Source organism: Ambystoma mexicanum, chromosome 13 (assembly GCF_040938575.1).
Source record: "Ambystoma mexicanum isolate Mex_15411 chromosome 13, UKY_AmexF1_1, whole genome shotgun sequence".
NCBI lineage: Eukaryota > Metazoa > Chordata > Amphibia > Caudata > Ambystomatidae > Ambystoma > Ambystoma mexicanum.
In genome coordinates, this window is record NC_090938.1 from 41,196,539 (window position 1) to 41,213,401 (window position 16,863).

A 16,863-nucleotide genomic window follows, 5' to 3' on the forward strand; every position below is an offset into this window, starting at 1 on the left:
TAGGACTGGAGAGGGCAGCGTAGCTACCGCTCGATTAATGTTCCGCGGGTTGTGGCATAGGCTTGTGGTGGCCGCCTGAGGCTGAGGGCACTTAGTGAGCCTGTGTGTAGTGGAAGGAGGTGGGTTATAAAGGGGGTGCCGACGCTGTGGTAGGGATGGGAGTAAGACAGACAGGGGGGCGTGGGGCAGCCTCGGAGTGAAGCAGGGTGTGCCACCTGGCAGAATGAACAGGCATTTCATCGTGTTTGCTGTAGTACTCGCTATTCTCCGGTTTGGTTGAGTCCAGGTCCGGCGCAGCCCTTGATAGTCTTTGGCGGTGAGTTGCATGGGGGGGTTCAGTATTATCTATAGAGTATGGGGTGCCTTTCTCGTGGTGAGGGTGAGGCGAGAAGATTCTGCTGCCGGTCTTGCACTGGGACTAGTTGAAGATTAGGGATCTCAGTGATTTCCTGAAGGTTATTTTTTTATGTATTTACTTCTATAGCGCCGTGTCACCCTCGGGCATCTGGGCGCTCATCTGGGTCAGCTGATCACCTGGACGTGGGCGTTTGGGAGGAGAGTTCCAGAGTGTGGTGGCTTGGTGGGAGTAAGAGGGCCTTGCACGCCGTTTCCAGTTGAGGTTTGAAGCCAATAAGCTGTCTTGAAGGTGGGCAGTGGGGGGCTTTTTGATGGCGGGGCCAGGAAATTGCACAGAACACTGGGGTGATGTGTGTGACTCTTTTCAACCACAGGAGTTATCTGATGGCCACGCTTTGGCCTCCTTGTGGTTTGAGTAGATATTCCGAGAGGCCAAGCTCAAGGCTGTTGGGTCTTGGTGGTATCAGTGAGATAACCGCCAAGGTCAGGTGAGCTGCGGAGATGGGGGAAGCCGCTTCTTATGATGGCCTCAAGCCTTGGTTCTAGTGTGGAGTCATGATTCCACGGTTCTCACCTTAGAAGAGGGCACAGGAGAAGGGCCCACTGCGCCAGCCAAGAGATCGCTGTGCGGTTAGGAGATCTTGCACCACACGTCATGAGTTCTGTTTTGGTTGGATTGAGTTCCCGTCTGTTTGAGGTCATGCAAGAGTCCACATGTGCAAGGCATGTGTTGAGTACCGGCGTGTCCAAGTTGCGTCATTTGTAGATGATTTGCGTGTCATTTGCACAGTTGAAGCCTGTGAGGCCGGTCTAACTGATGAAATTCAAGGGCACAGGACCAGACGAGGGGCAGACGGACAGTCAGACCCAGACTGGCAGCACTCCACCAGAGACATGGACAGACAGACAACCCAACAGAGTATCAGCAACAGGGCAGTGGAGGCAGGCAGAATCCTGCAGGGCTGTCAGGCAAGGGGCTGACAGACAGACAGACAATACAGCAGTCTGAAGCTGACTGGCTGCCTCAGTGTGGGCCCCTCTTTTGATAGGCTGACATTGTGGTACCTGCTGTGTCTCCCTTTTGATAGGCTAACATTATAGTGCCTGCTGTGTCTCCCTTTTGATAGGCTGACATTGTGGTGCCAGCTGTGTCTCCCTTTTGATAGGCTGACATTGTGGTGCCTGCTGTGTCTCCCTTTTGATAGGCTGACATTATAGTGCCTGCTGTGTCTCCCTTTTGATAGGCTGACATTGTGGTGCCTGCTGTGTCTCCCTTTTGATAGGCTGACATTATAGTGCCTGCTGTGTCTCCCTTTTGATAGGCTGACATTGTGGTGCCTGTTGTGTCTCCCTCTTTTGATAGGCTGACATTGTGGTGCCTGCTGTGTCTCCCTTTTGATAGGCTGACATTGTGGTACCTGCTGTGTCTCCCTTTTGATAGGCTAACATTATAGTGCCTGCTGTGTCTCCCTTTTGATAGGCTGACATTGTGGTGCCTGCTGTGTCTCCCTTTTGATAGGCTGACATTGTGGTGCCTGCTGTGTCTCCCTTTTGATAGGCTGACATTGTGGTGCCTGCCGTGTCTCCCTTTTGATAGGCTGACATTGTGGTGCCTGTTGTGTCTCCCTCTTTTGATAGGCTGACATTGTGGTGCCTGCTGTGTCTCCCTTTTGATAGGCTGACATTGTGGTGCCTGCTGTGTCCCCCTTTTGATAGGCTGACATTGTGGTGCCTGTTGTGTCTCCCTCTTTTGATAGGCTGACATTGTGGTGCCTGTTGTGTCTCCCTCTTTTGATAGGCTGACATTGTGGTGCCTGCTGTGTCTCCCTTTTGATAGGCTGACATTGTGGTGCCTGTTGTGTCTCCCTCTTTTGATAGGCTGACATTGTGGTGCCTGCTGTGTCTCCCTTTTGATAGGCTGACATTGTGGTGCCTGCTGTGTCTCCCTTTTGATAGGCTGACATTGTGGTGCCTGCTGTGTCTCCCTTTTGATAGGCTGACATTGTGGTGCCTGCTGTGTCTCCCTTTTGATAGGCTGACATTGTGGTGCCTGCTGTGTCTCCCTTTTGATAGGCTGACATTGTGGTGCCTGTTGTGTCTCCCTCTTTTGATAGGCTGACATTGTGGTGCCTGCTGTGTCTCCCTTTTGATAGGCTGACATTGTGGTGCCTGTTGTGTCTCCCTCTTTTGATAGGCTGACATTGTGGTGCCTGTTGTGTCTCCCTCTTTTGATAGGCTGACATTGTGGTGCCTGCTGTGTCTCCCTTTTGATAGGCTGACATTGTGGTGCCTGTTGTGTCTCCCTCTTTTGATAGGCTGACATTGTGGTGCCTGTTGTGTCTCCCTCTTTTGATAGGCTGACATTGTGGTGCCTGCTGTGTCTCCCTTTTTTTTGATAGGCTGACATTGTGGTGCCTGTTGTGTCTCCCTCTTTTGATAGGCTGACATTGTGGTGCCTGTTGTGTCTCCCTCTTTTGATAGGCTGACATTGTGGTGCCTGCTGTGTCTCCCTTTTGATAGGCTGACATTGTGGTGCCTGTTGTGTCTCCCTCTTTTGATAGGCTGACATTGTGGTGCCTGTTGTGTCTCCCTCTTTTGATAGGCTGACATTGTGGTGCCTGCTGTGTCTCCCTTTTGATAGGCTGACATTGTGGTGCCTGCTGTGTCTCCCTTTTGATAGGCTGACATTGTGGTGCCTGTTGTGTCTCCCTCTTTTGATAGGCTGACATTGTGGTGCCTGTTGTGTCTCCCTCTTTTGATAGGCTGACATTGTGGTGCCTGTTGTGTCTCCCTCTTTTGATAGGCTGACATTGTGGTGCCTGTTGTGTCTCCCTTTTGATAGGCTGACATTGTGGTGCCTGCTGTGTCTCCCTTTTGATAGGCTGACATTGTGGTGCCTGTTGGGTCTCCCTCTTTTGATAGGCTGACATTGTGGTGCCTGTTGTGTCTCCCTCTTTTGATAGGCTGACATTGTGGTGCCTGTTGTGTCTCCCTCTTTTGATAGGCTGACATTGTGGTGCCTGCTGTGTCTCCCTCTTTTGATAGGCTGACATTGTGGTGCCTGCTGTGTCTCCCTCTTTTGATAGGCTGACATTGTGGTGCCTGTTGTGTCTCCCTCTTTTGATAGGCTGACATTGTGGTGCCTGCTGTGTCTCCCTCTTTTGATAGGCAGACATTGCGGTGCCTGTTGTGTCTCCCTCTTTTGATAGGCTGACATTGTGGTGCCTGTTGTGTCTCCCTCTTTTGATAGGCTGACATTGTGGTGCCTGTTGTGTCTTATACACACCTATCCTAAAAGAGGGCAATTTTAATATTGTGCTACATTTGACAACCTTCTCGCCGCAGGAAGCAGGCCATGCAGGCGGGAATGGGGGGATGGGGGGTAGCGGGGGACCACTGTGGAGTGGTGCAGCAAAATAACAGAACATTATAAAGTGTACAGGCGTTGGGAAGGCCACCAATGAACTAAGTACACTCAGTTGAATGAGACATTTCTCTTATACAAAATATATCTCACAACAAATGAAACCCTTAACTCACACTACAGCACAACTTCACAAGACACACGTTTACTGTTGCTTGGATGTAAGGTACTAGTGCTTAAAGCGAGTGTTGAGGAGATGTCGTTTAGAGTATATTAGCATTCCATGTGTAGTTAGATTATAGCGCTGCAATAGCGGCGCTATACTTACGTTTACACGTCCCATGGGGGCAATGAGGAAAGGGTTTCCTATGTAACCTTTGGCCTCGTCCAGGAGAGTTCACCAAATTGAGCAAGCCACGCACCTCGCAAGCTTGGAACATTGCTGACAATTTCGATAAATTTCAAAAAGGTTTACATTTTAAAAAAACGTGTTGAGAAGTGACCTTTTCAAACTTAAAAATGGTTCTGCCATTCAAGCCTGTTCAGTAGGATTGCAGTCAAAAGTGACATGTAGGCTTGCGTGTGACGCACACGCGTGGAACTGCACACCGTCAGCACCAACCAGCAACCACACCCCCAGAATAGTGGGGTGAGGCCACGTTGCGCGCACAGTCTGTCGGAGAAGCGCGAGCCTGCGAGTACCACGCGTGGAAGCAACGTGTCATGCCAACGTGCACATGTCAATCCGGACTATGACAGCGCACAGCAGACCCATAGCAACTCACGCCGATTCCACACAAGAACCCACTCTCCACACATGCGCCCACAAAACGTGCACGCAACAACACAGCCCAATTCATTCATCTTTCATAATGCACTTAATACTGGAGAGGGGCTGAGCGCTGGAGCTTATTTCTGAGCCCGGGTGGGCAGGGCGCTGCCCGTCCGGGCGTGGCATGGGCGTGTTAGAATATATTTGAGCCCCAGCACTGCCGGAGACCAGTCTCTAAGCGCAGGGCCAGGATGCGTTGTCTTGCTTCCAAGGGGAACGCGTTGCCCCTGAGCTATCCTCCTGGTCCGCATGCAGAAGAAACACGTGCACCCATAGTCCATGTGGAATATTAGGGAGTGCAACACGCACAGTCTACACACCTGGAAAGTTTGTGTGGAATGAGAGGGCGTGCACACCTTTACAAACACCCTACCAGCACACATTTCGGGCATACACTTCAAATTCCTCCACCATGCACACTGCCCTCCACAAACACAGACCCACACACACAAACACAAGTGTCCCTCCATCCTGACTCGCATGCCTTAGGTTCGCGGCTCGGGCTGCATGTTAAGGACACACATACATGATTGGAACACACATAGACGTGCACACCTAAAGCCGGGTCTACATAATGCAATCCCCAGAAATGGCAAAGTGCCAAATGACACTGCAGTAGGTTTTATCATGGGATGTTCTATTAATGTGCGCCCCCCCTGGTTTTCCCTCCAACCCTTCCCACTCATCACACTCCATAGACGCTAACACTCTACATATGTCTGTTTTCCACCACAGTGTGCCATGCCACGATGCGACTTACCACTTTGTAATGTGTGAGAATGAAACCACGAATACACTGCATACAACACGCAACACAAAAACACATATCACTCACGCAGTACTCGCAAGCACTGATCACACGGACGGTATGCGCATGCTCACAATCTTGGAGCACAGGTACACACAAACCATGGGCATGAAACACATGTATGCATAGACAACGCGCAATATGCACACACAACTTTCAAAAAGCACATGAACACGAATGAGACACTCAGAATAGTCTCTCAATGCAGGGGGCACCCACAACAGGCTAGGATGAACCACACACACACACAGACACACACAGACACAAGCAGAAGAAACACATTTTGTGGGAAATTGTTAACTACACGGTGCATATAAACTACCTACCGCGTTTGGTTCCCTTGGGCCGTGTGGATGGCAAGAATACTCGGTGCAAGTAGGGTACCCCAACATTAAGAAAATCCATCCTAGATATTACTCCACGAGTCACTGCTCCACAAGAGTTACTTTTATTTTTGATTGTTTTAGTTTTTTACATTTGTAGAGCGCACTACAGCCCAAAGGCTAAGAGGCGCTTTTTACATGAAAGTGTAGGTAGGTATGATTGATTACAATTATTAAATAATAATAGGGGCCCGATTCATGGAATTTTTTGCACGGTTCAAAGTGACTTTTTTTCTGTACTGCAAAAATGACTTTGCACTGCAAAAATACCGTTGCCGCAGTTCCATGAATCAGGGTTTGTGTCGGCAGTGCAAAGTCACTTTTCATCAGTGCAGGAAATTCCACGAATTCGGCGCTAGGAATCACACATCGGGCTGTTGGTAAAGTGAGTCGTGTGACGTGAAGTGTAAGAAAGTGTTAAACGAGCCCACTGTGGACTCTACATTAGGGACATACGTCGTTCCATTGGCTTTCCCAACGTGTGCAGACTTCACCCTTTCATAGCTAGTCACCTAAACTGTATCACACGATAAATAAATTAACTCTTTTCGAAAAAATGTTTTTTCCACTTCCAGAAGTGAATTCACACACACCCAGGCGTATGCATTGAATACCACAGGAGTGTTTTCCGTATCTGATTGATCACATGCCATTACCTGGTCCCTTACTGTGTGCCCATGGTTATATACACTCCATTACCGCCGGTACAATCTATTCTGTAATTACCCATCAGACCCTGCGAGTGTGCCGTTGCTCTCCGTCCTCACGCAGCGTTGCTCTCCTCACGCGGCGTTACCATCTGCCCTCCCGTGTTGCCGTGTCTACCTTTAAACTGGGTCTCTTTTCAGTGGATTGTCTGTCAGGGCTTTAAGTGGGGCGGAGCTAGCCGGGGTGAGTCCCAGCAGTCTCCCAAAACCTCAATCGACCCAGGGCTCTGCCGTTTCACACTACCCCCGATAGCCACTTTCTCATACCCGTACAGTGCCGTGACTAGCCAGAGCCACATTGCACTGTGCTGTTTGGTAGGTGCTGTATTTCTTTTGCTTCATTCAATAGACTGCGTGTCACATAACGCTCACAACAGGCTTCATGTGTCAAGCAGTCTATTGCGTTAAAACAAAAGAAACTGCACCTATGAAATAGCACCATGCGATGCAACACTGGTTTGTCAGCGGCAGGGCTGAAACCCCGAGCAAGGCACTACAAAAAAAAAAAAAGCAATTTTATGTATTGTGCCGCGCCGGGGATCCGAACCCGAGCCCTGACATTGCACTCTGCTATTTTATTTGTGCTCTATTGTGTCAAGCAGTCTATTGAATGAAACAAACGAAATTGAGCACACATGAAATGGCACAGTGCAATGTCTTTTTACCTAAAGGGCTCGGGTTCGAATCCCCAGCACGGCACAATATAAAAAAAAAGTAACCGATGTCCAATGCTGGGGACACTTCAGACCACGCCCGTAATGCAGGCCACACCCCCTCGTTGCAGCCCCACCTCGATTTCTCACCCCACTTAAAGCACTGTGTACTTACTTACTGTAATAGAAAAACAGCTCACAAACGCAAAAGTAGACTTTGCTCTTGGCTAAAATTAAACCTAAGAGTTTCAAAAAGGGAATATTAGCTTGATTTTTACAACACATATTAGATGTGAAAAAACAGGGTCCCCCCCCCCCCACCGTGTCACCTCTCCCGAAAACCTTGGAGCCATCTTTGAGACTCTACTGCCCTTTGCATCTCAGATCCAAAAACTCATGACCTGAGGTGCACCCTCCCGCTCCCCAATGTGTCCCAAAGCATCCAGAACCCATCTGTGATGATTCTGCCATGCCCCGAATAGTGTAGCCATCTTCTGGGTGCCCCTCCATGATGATACTGCCATGCCCCGAATAGTGTAGCCATCTTCTGGGACCCCTCTGCCCTGATTCTGCCATGCCCCGAATAGTGTAGCCATCTTCTGGGACCCCTCCGCTCTGCGACGATACTGCCATGCCCCAAATAGTGTAGCCATCTTCTGGGATCCCTCCGCGATGATAATGCCATGCCCCGAATAGTGTAGCCATCTCCTGGGACCCCTCTGCCCTGATACTGCCATGCCCCGAATAGTGTAGCCATCTCCTGGGACCCCTCTGCCCTGATACTGCCATGCCCCGAATAGTGTAGCCATCTCCTGGGACCCCTCTGCCCTGATACTGCCATGCCCCGAATAGTGTAGCCATCTCCTGGGACCCCTCTGCCCTGATACTGCCATGCCCCGAATAGTGTAGCCATCTTCTGGGACCCCTCTGCCCTGATACTGCCATGCCCCGAATAGTGTAGCCATCTTCTGGGACCCCTCTGCCCTGATACTGCCATGCCCCGAATAGTGTAGCCATCTCCTGGGACCCCTCTGCCCTGATACTGCCATGCCCCGAATAGTGTAGCCATCTTCTGGGACCCCTCTGCCCTGATTCTGCCATGCCCCGAATAGTGTAGCCATCTTCTGGGACCCCTCCTCAATGATTCTGCCATGCCCCGAATAGTGTAGCCATCTTCTGGGACCCCTCCGCTCTGCGACGATACTGCCATGCCCCAAATAGTGTAGCCATCTTCTGGGATCCCTCTGCGATGATACTGTCATGCCCCGAATAGTGTAGCCATCTCCTGGGACCCCTCTGCCCTGATACTGCCATGCCCCGAATAGTGTAGCCATCTCCTGGGACCCCTCTGCCCTGATACTGCCATGCCCCGAATAGTGTAGCCATCTTCTGGGACCCCTCCTCAATGATTCTGCCATGCCCCGAATAGTGTAGCCATCTTCTGGGACCCCTCCGCTCTGCGACGATACTGCCATGCCCCAAATAGTGTAGCCATCTTCTGGGATCCCTCCGCGATGATACTGTCATGCCCCGAATAGTGTAGCCATCTCCTGGGACCCCTCTGCCCTGATACTGCCATGCCCCGAATAGTGTAGCCATCTCCTGGGACCCCTCTGCCCTGATACTGCCATGCCCCGAATAGTGTAGCCATCTCCTGGGACCCCTCTGCCCTGATACTGCCATGCCCCGAATAGTGTAGCCATCTTCTGGGACCCCTCTGCCCTGATTCTGCCATGCCCCGAATAGTGTAGCCATCTTCTGGGACCCCTCCTCAATGATTCTGCCATGCCCCGAATAGTGTAGCCATCTTCTGGGACCCCTCCGCTCTGCGACGATACTGCCATGCCCCAAATAGTGTAGCCATCTTCTGGGATCCCTCCGCGATGATACTGTCATGCCCCGAATAGTGTAGCCATCTCCTGGGACCCCTCTGCCCTGATACTGCCATGCCCCGAATAGTGTAGCCATCTCCTGGGACCCCTCTGCCCTGATACTGCCATGCCCCGAATAGTGTAGCCATCTCCTGGGACCCCTCTGCCCTGATACTGCCATGCCCCGAATAGTGTAGCCATCTCCTGGGACCCCTCTGCCCTGATACTGCCATGCCCCGAATAGTGTAGCCATCTTCTGGGACCCCTCTGCCCTGATACTGCCATGCCCCGAATAGTGTAGCCATCTTCTGGGACCCCTCTGCCCTGATACTGCCATGCCCCGAATAGTGTAGCCATCTCCTGGGACCCCTCTGCCCTGATACTGCCATGCCCCGAATAGTGTAGCCATCTTCTGGGACCCCTCTGCCCTGATTCTGCCATGCCCCGAATAGTGTAGCCATCTTCTGGGACCCCTCCTCAATGATTCTGCCATGCCCCGAATAGTGTATCCATCTTCTGGGACCCCTCTGCCCTGATTCTGCCATGCCCCGAATAGTGTAGCCATCTTCTGGGTGCCCCTCTGTGATGATTCTGCCATGCCCCGAATAGTGTAGCCATCTTCTGGGACCCCTCCTCAATGATTCTGCCATGCCCCGAATAGTGTAGCCATCTTCTGGGTGCCCCTCTGTGATGATTCTGCCATGCCCCGAATAGTGTAGCCATCTTCTGGGACCCCTCCTCAATGATTCTGCCGTGCCCCGAATAGTGTAGCCATCTTCTGGGACCCCTCTGTCCTGATTCTGCCATGCCCCGAATAGTGTAGCCATCTTCTGGGTGCCCCTCTGTGATGATTCTGCCATGCCCCGAATAGTGTAGCCATCTTCTGGGACCCCTCCTCAATGATTCTGCCATGCCCCGAATAGTGTAGGCATCTTCTGGGACCCCTCCTCAATGATTCTGCCATGCCCCGAATAGTGTATCCATCTTCTGGGACCCCTCTGCCCTGATTCTGCCATGCCCCGAATAGTGTAGCCATCTTCTGGGACCCCTCTGCCCTGATACTGCCATGCCCCGAATAGTGTAGCCATCTTCTGGGACCCTCTGCGATGATATTGCCATGCCCCGAATAGTGTAGCCATCTCCTGGGACCCCTCTGCCCTGATACTGCCATGCCCCGAATAGTGTAGCCATCTTCTGGGACCCCTCTGCGATGATACTGTCATGCCCCGAATAGTGTAGCCATCTTCTGGGTGCCCCTCTGTGATGATTCTGCCATGCCCCGAATAGTGTAGCCATCTTCTGGGACCCCTCCTCAATGATTCTGCCATGCCCCGAATAGTGTATCCATCTTCTGGGACCCCTCTGCCCTGATTCTGCCATGCCCCGAATAGTGTAGCCATCTTCTGGGTGCCCCTCCATGATGATACTGCCATGCCCCGAATAGTGTAGCCATCTTCTGGGACCCCTCTGCCCTGATACTGCCATGCCCCGAATAGTGTAGCCATCTTCTGGGACCCTCTGCGATGATATTGCCATGCCCCGAATAGTGTAGCCATCTTCTGGGACCCTCTGCGATGATATTGCCATGCCCCGAATAGTGTAGCCATCTTCTGGGACCCCTCTGCGATGATACTGTCATGCCCCGAATAGTGTAGCCATTTTCTGGGTGCCCCTCTGTGATGATTCTGCCATGCCCCGAATAGTGTAGCCATTTTCTGGGTGCCCCTCTGTGATGATTCTGCCATGCCCCGAATAGTGTAGCCATCTTCTGGGACCCCTCTGCGATGATACTGTCATGCCCCGAATAGTGTAGCCATTTTCTGGGTGCCCCTCTGTGATGATTCTGCCATGCCCCGAATAGTGTAGCCATCTTCTGGGACCCCTTCGCGAAAATACTGCCATGTCTCAAATAGCGTAGCCATCTTTTGGGACCCTCTGCGATGATATTGCCATACTCGAATAGTGTAGCCATCTTCTGGGACCCCTCCACAATGATGCTGCCATGCCCTGAATAGTGTAGCCATCTTCTGGGACCCCTCCACAATGATGCTGCTGACCTGAATAGTATAGCCATCTTCTGGGACCCTCTGCGATGATATTGCCATGCCCCGAATAGTGTAGCCACCTTCTGGGACCCCTCCATTCTTCGATGATATTGCCATGCCTGACTAGTGTAGCCATTGTTTGGGTCCCCTCCCGATGATACTTTCATGCCCCGAATAGTGTAGCCGTCTTCTCACTGAGCTCCCTAACTACCTCGCACACACCCAGCAGTGTGTAGCAGCTGGACTTATACTCGCCCTCGCATCCAGAGAGCACATCACGGCAGCTCTTGTGTCTCTACATTGGCTCCCGGTCTGAGCCCGTATTGACTACCGGGTCCTCTGCCTTATTCGCAGAAGTTACTGGAGCAAAGAATGTTTGTATCTCCAACAGAAAAGAAAAAAAACCTTTGTGCAAGGCTTCTGAGATCCTCGGGTTAGAAAATGCTAACAGTTGTACCTTTCAAGAGGGCACAGCTGGGTGGCAGAAGTCTGAAAGCAGATGGATTCTGCCCGCATAACAGCTTCCCTGTCACCAGGGGGGTCACTGCAAGTTTTGGGGATCTAAGATGGCTAAAGGTGTAACTAGAAGCATGAGAACAGGAAACTCTGAGCTAGAAATAAAACGGGAGCATCCGGCAGGCCAGGCCGGTCCCAGGCAGACGCAGAGGTGGGTGGAGGTTTCAGACGGTACTTACAATAGAGGGGAAGGAGTATTCCCGGGTGCACTTCTGTCAGCCGTCCAGAGTCTTCACTCAGACAACACTGCAGAGGTGCGGTGGGGAACTGAAGGGAGTACCTCGGGCGGCATAGGCACCAGGAAGGGTGTCCGCCAAGGGTGTGTTTTGGCGCAGATACTGTTCTGCTGTTCACCAAGGGAGCTTTTGGGTCCCCACACTGATGGCCCATCTCTGGCCGCTGAAAAGATCCCGGCTCTGTTGTTTGCGGACGATGCGGTCCTATTATCGCTAACACCTTAGGGCGTCCGCAAGCAGTAGGAGATCGTCATCTCCTTCTGCAGGAAAAATGGTCTATGGCTTAACATTAGTAAAACTAAGTTCATGATCTTTAATACGATGGCTAGGAGGAGACAGAAGGGTATCCGGCTGGCACTGGACCAAGGGGGGGGGGGAATACATTCTTGAAAAACATACCTGGGCTCCCAGTTAGTGCACCAGTACTCTTAGAGACAGGCATGCAAGGTATTGTCTCAATTGGCCAGCTCTGACCGGTGCTGTACTGAGTCCGCTTGTGACCCAGTGGAACTCTCGTGGTATTTAGAGAGGCACTGCAAGAGGTTCTGGCCCAACAAGGAGGCAGCTCATTGCAATGGTTCAAGCATGCTAAGAATCTGCTGGAGGACCTGGGGCTCTAGGAGTACTGGCGGGACCCTTATGCACTAACCTTTGCCTCTAGCGCTGTGGTGAAGAGGGCTACTCTGGTCACGGTGGAGCGTCACAACGTGCTGAGTTCCCAAGCTTCTGTAACCTTAGTTCGTTATCTTGCCATCAAAAACCAGGTTGGCTGCGAAGAACACGTAGATTGCATTCCCTCTACATTTGAAAGATCTCTGTATGTAAACCTTCGCTTGGGGATTTTGCGCACGGCCGACCTCTTGCATAGGCGTGATAATGCTGTTTCTTCATCGTGCTTGTTATGCAAGGACCTTAAAGAAGACGCACAACACCTAATGTTGCTGCGCCCGGTCTCTATGGATTTATGGAAACGATTCCTGAAACCGCTATTTCTGAGGCGCGGCTGCGGGACAGTTACTGAAGCCACGGGTCTCTGCCTAAATTCAGCAGACACTCCTGCAGTCTCTGTGACCTTAAATGGGCATGGAGAGCTCGCTCAAAGAGGGGAAAGGAGTACATGAATAACTTGATTTTTAAAGTGTTTGCAATTTGAGCATTGCATGTGGTATTGTTTTACACTACTATATGCGTTCTTGTGATGATGGAAGACCGTGGGTTTTATAAATGAATTCTCTTAAGTGTATATATGTGATGCATCTACGAGTTGTTGCTTTTATGACTTGTTCTGTCGAACGAACGAATGAATGGAAAGGAGTGGCCCAGGGGGTCAGCTGACCAGATGCAGGTGCAGAGGTGGTCTCGCAGTAGTGTAGGCCACTCCTCTGGACCCCTCTCCTCCCTCTCCACTGGACACAGATCCAAGGGAAGCCCGCACCATGGGACCATCGGCCGAGAAAGTGAAGTTGGGATTGCTGGACACCTCCTTCTCATTAACCAGGGACGGAGCAACATTTGGGGCTTGGGCAAGAAGGCCATTGTGAACTGTTCTTTGGTAGACAGTGTTGGGATTTGGGTCCCCAGAGCCCACACCTAGCAGAGGCAGAGGCGTTGCTAGGTGGCCTGTGGGGTGGGGGGTATAGCCCTGGGTCTTTTGCTTGTAGCCCTGGATAGAAGCTCAGTGAAAACAACCAAAAGGCTCGCTAGCCCCGAGTCCCGACATTAGTGTAGCCCCTGAGCAGAGGGCCTATTCAACAGACTGACTGTGAATCCTGGGGGCGGGGGGAGGCAGTGACAGAACTCCCCAGGGTGTGACACCATCCTCTATCTTACTCAGTTTGGTTTTGGGGAACGTTGCGTTTGTTGTAAATGAACCTCTTGTACATAAATTCCCTTTAGGAAACTGGAAAGTGGTTGTCAGATCTTGTGGGCTTTGCACGCCGGGCCAAGCCACAGTAGGTATAACCTACAATACCCGTAAGTCATGACAACATTTCAAAACACCACCTGGGTTGATAATCGCACACGGGGTGCGATAATTTGGTCTGGGTGAATTAAGGACCAGACGTCACATACACACTTGCTATGTGTGTGTAGTTCACTCACATGAGAGGCATTGCTAGGGAGAAACTGGGGGGGGGGGCTATAGCCCTGGGTCTTTTGGTTGTAGCCCCGGATAGAAGATCAGCGTTTACAGCCAAAAGGCTTGCTAGCCCCGAGTCCTGACATTAGCGTGGCCCAGATCTTTTCCAGGCCTAGTAACACCCCTGACTCACACCCAGGCTAGGCCCGAAGGACATGGGAGCGAGCCAGCACCAAACCTCCTGGCAAGTAGCCACTGCCTCCAGAGAAAACCTCAGGACTTCACAACTCTTTGTTCAGAAGGGCGGCGCTGGCAGCTGGCCTGAGAGCCACCAGGGGGCAGAGTTGGAGATGCCCATTGGGCGTGATGGAGGCATGGTGTGATTTCACATCACTAGGGCTCAAAGACAGGACATTGTGAATCTCACGCTGACTACCTGTAGTGGCTATTTTCTCTCTACTGGCTTTTTATAGCTTCCTGGAGTAGTTAGCGCAGCATCCGTACATTTTAAATTATTCATATGTGTGCCTCTTTGAGCTGAGCTCATATGTGGTGCTTTTCTAGTGAAAGACTGGGCTGTAACTACTTAAGCCTCCGGAGCGCCCTGGAGAGCACTAATGTAACACAGGGTGTGTAACTGCGGTGCACGGCAGAGCAAGTGGAGGGTCTTGCACAGTCAGGCTACTCAAGGGAGCCCCTTGGGGCTTGGGGAATAGCTCCTCTTTCCCTCACGTGAGCTGTTGATTGATGGGTGGATGGTGATGAAAGCGAACTAAGGACATTGTTGTGTAGTCCTTCAACAAACAGTTGAGGCATCTATCTGCCAGCCTCTTGGTGTGTATAGGCTGTTGTTCTTCCGGGGTCATGAAACCTTTCTCCTCACTGTTGTCCCTTTTCTTTGTCTACTATAGGTCACACATACTGTGCCCCTGCCTTTGGGTGACGCGCACCTGCCTCCCACAGGATGCACGCCACAATGGTCTCCATGTTCCTCTCCTTGGCCGTGTTCAGTCTTGCTGGTGAGTGATGGGAGAGGAGAGCCTAACTCCAGGGGTTCCAGGTGGGGGGGACACCTGGAGGGTGCCTGTAGGTGGCAGCAGCTGGAATTCAAACACTGTGCAGAGGATGGTGGCTGCCTCCGCAAGGAGTGACCACTCAGGAAAGCTAAATTCTTGCTTCTTCGCGGAGCGAGACTTGGAACACCATGCACCTCTCTGACCCTTCCAAGTCACAACGCTGTGATCAAAAGCTGAATTTGATTGGCTCCTCCCATTGCGTGAAGCCATGACCTCAGACTAATAAATCTGATGGAGGCGTGATTGTGGCAGATGAATCTGTTGAAACCCTGATGGCGGCGCATGAATCTGATGGAGGAATGATATTTGGCTCATGAATCTGATGAGAGAATTATAGTTTACTCATGGATCTGATGGAGGAATGATAGTTGGCTCGTGAATCTGATGGAGGAATGATAGTTGGCTCATGAATCTGATGAGGGAATTATAGTTGACTTATGAATCCGATGGAGGAATGATAGTTGACTCATGAATCTGATGAGGGAATTATAGTTGACTCCGGAATCTGATGGAGGAATGATAGTTGGCTCATGAATCTGATGGAGGAATGATAGTTGACTCTTGAATCTGTTGAGGGAATTATAGTTGACTCATGAATCTGATGGAGGAATGATAATTGGCTCATGAATCTGATGGAGGAATGATAGTTGGCTCATGAATCTGATGGCGGAATGATAGTTGACTCATGAATCTGATGGAGGAACGATAGTTGACTCTTGAATCTGATGAGGGAATTATAGTTGACTCATGAATCTGATGGAGGAATGATAGTTGGCTGATGAATCTGATGAGGGAATTATGGTTGACTCATGAATCTGATGGAGGAATGATAGTTGGCTCATGAATCTGATGGAGGAATGATAGTTGGCTCATGAATCTGATGAGGGAATTGTAGTTGAGTCATGAATCTGATGGAGGAATGATAGTTGGCTCATGAATCTGATGAGGGAATTATAGTTGAGTCATGAATCTGATGAAGGAATGATAGCTGGCTGATGAATCTGATGGTGGCGTGGTGGCTGGCTGATAAATCCAATGGAGCCTGGATGGTCTGCTGATGAATCTGTGACCTCATGCTGATGAATCTGATGGATGCCTGATGGAAGCTCATAAATACGATGGTGCTGTGAGTGCTGTCTGATGAATCTGAGTAAGCGCTATTGGCTGACTAAGGAATCTGATGGGGGTCTGAGCTCTGACCACAGGCATTGCTAGCAGGGAAATGGGGGTGGAGGCTATAGCCAGGAGTCCCGGCAGTCCTAACATTAGCGTACCCCCAGACCTAGCAACACCCATGGCTTTGATGTCTGTCTGGTGAATCTGATGGCACTGGGAGGACTAGATGATGAAACAGGTAGAACTGTGATGGCAGCTGATGACTGGGATGGAGATGAGGAATCAGTGGAGCCGTGATGACCGGCTCATGAATGGGATTATCAGGTGCCACGGTGTGACTTAGACTCGTGAGCCCTTGCTTTAACCCACACAGCCATGCTGTCAGACCACAGCCACAGCTCACCTACTGTCAACTTCAAATCTGACTGTCTGATGATGGCATCACATCAAGAGGCGACCACTGGCTGGGGAACCTGGTCAACTGTAGATACCACAGCATGGCCAAGGCATGGACCATGATGTTTGTGGGATGGCAAATAATCAAGTGGTGTCTAAATAATACAGATACACACTGGGTATTGTGGTCATTGGGACTTTTCACAGACATTTTGTGCAGTGTTAATCCTCAAGGGCTTAGCATCCCAGACGCGTTGCCAGTTGCCCACTCTTCTCCTCAGAAGATGGGGATAAGTATTTGCATGTCATCGGCAAAGTTCATGTAGATGACACCCATGGCATCCAGTGCAGCAAATACCAGCTTGGTGTAGGCGTTGTATAACGTGGAGGACAAGCAAGATCTTTGTGGAACTCCTATAGGTA

At 50.9% G+C, this 16,863-nt stretch overlaps 1 protein-coding gene across 1 annotated transcript in view; it reads left to right on the forward strand.

The window, feature by feature from the left end:
- The window catches only part of CNTN2 (contactin 2), a 185,222-nt gene that overhangs the window by 12,708 nt on the left and 155,651 nt on the right, over positions 1 to 16,863 (forward strand). The window contains exon 2 of the mRNA XM_069633133.1: positions 14,764 to 14,871. Within this exon, the coding sequence (XP_069489234.1) occupies positions 14,817 to 14,871 (55 nt within the window). The 5' untranslated portion in view covers positions 14,764 to 14,816. The remainder of the gene's footprint in view (positions 1 to 14,763; positions 14,872 to 16,863) is intronic.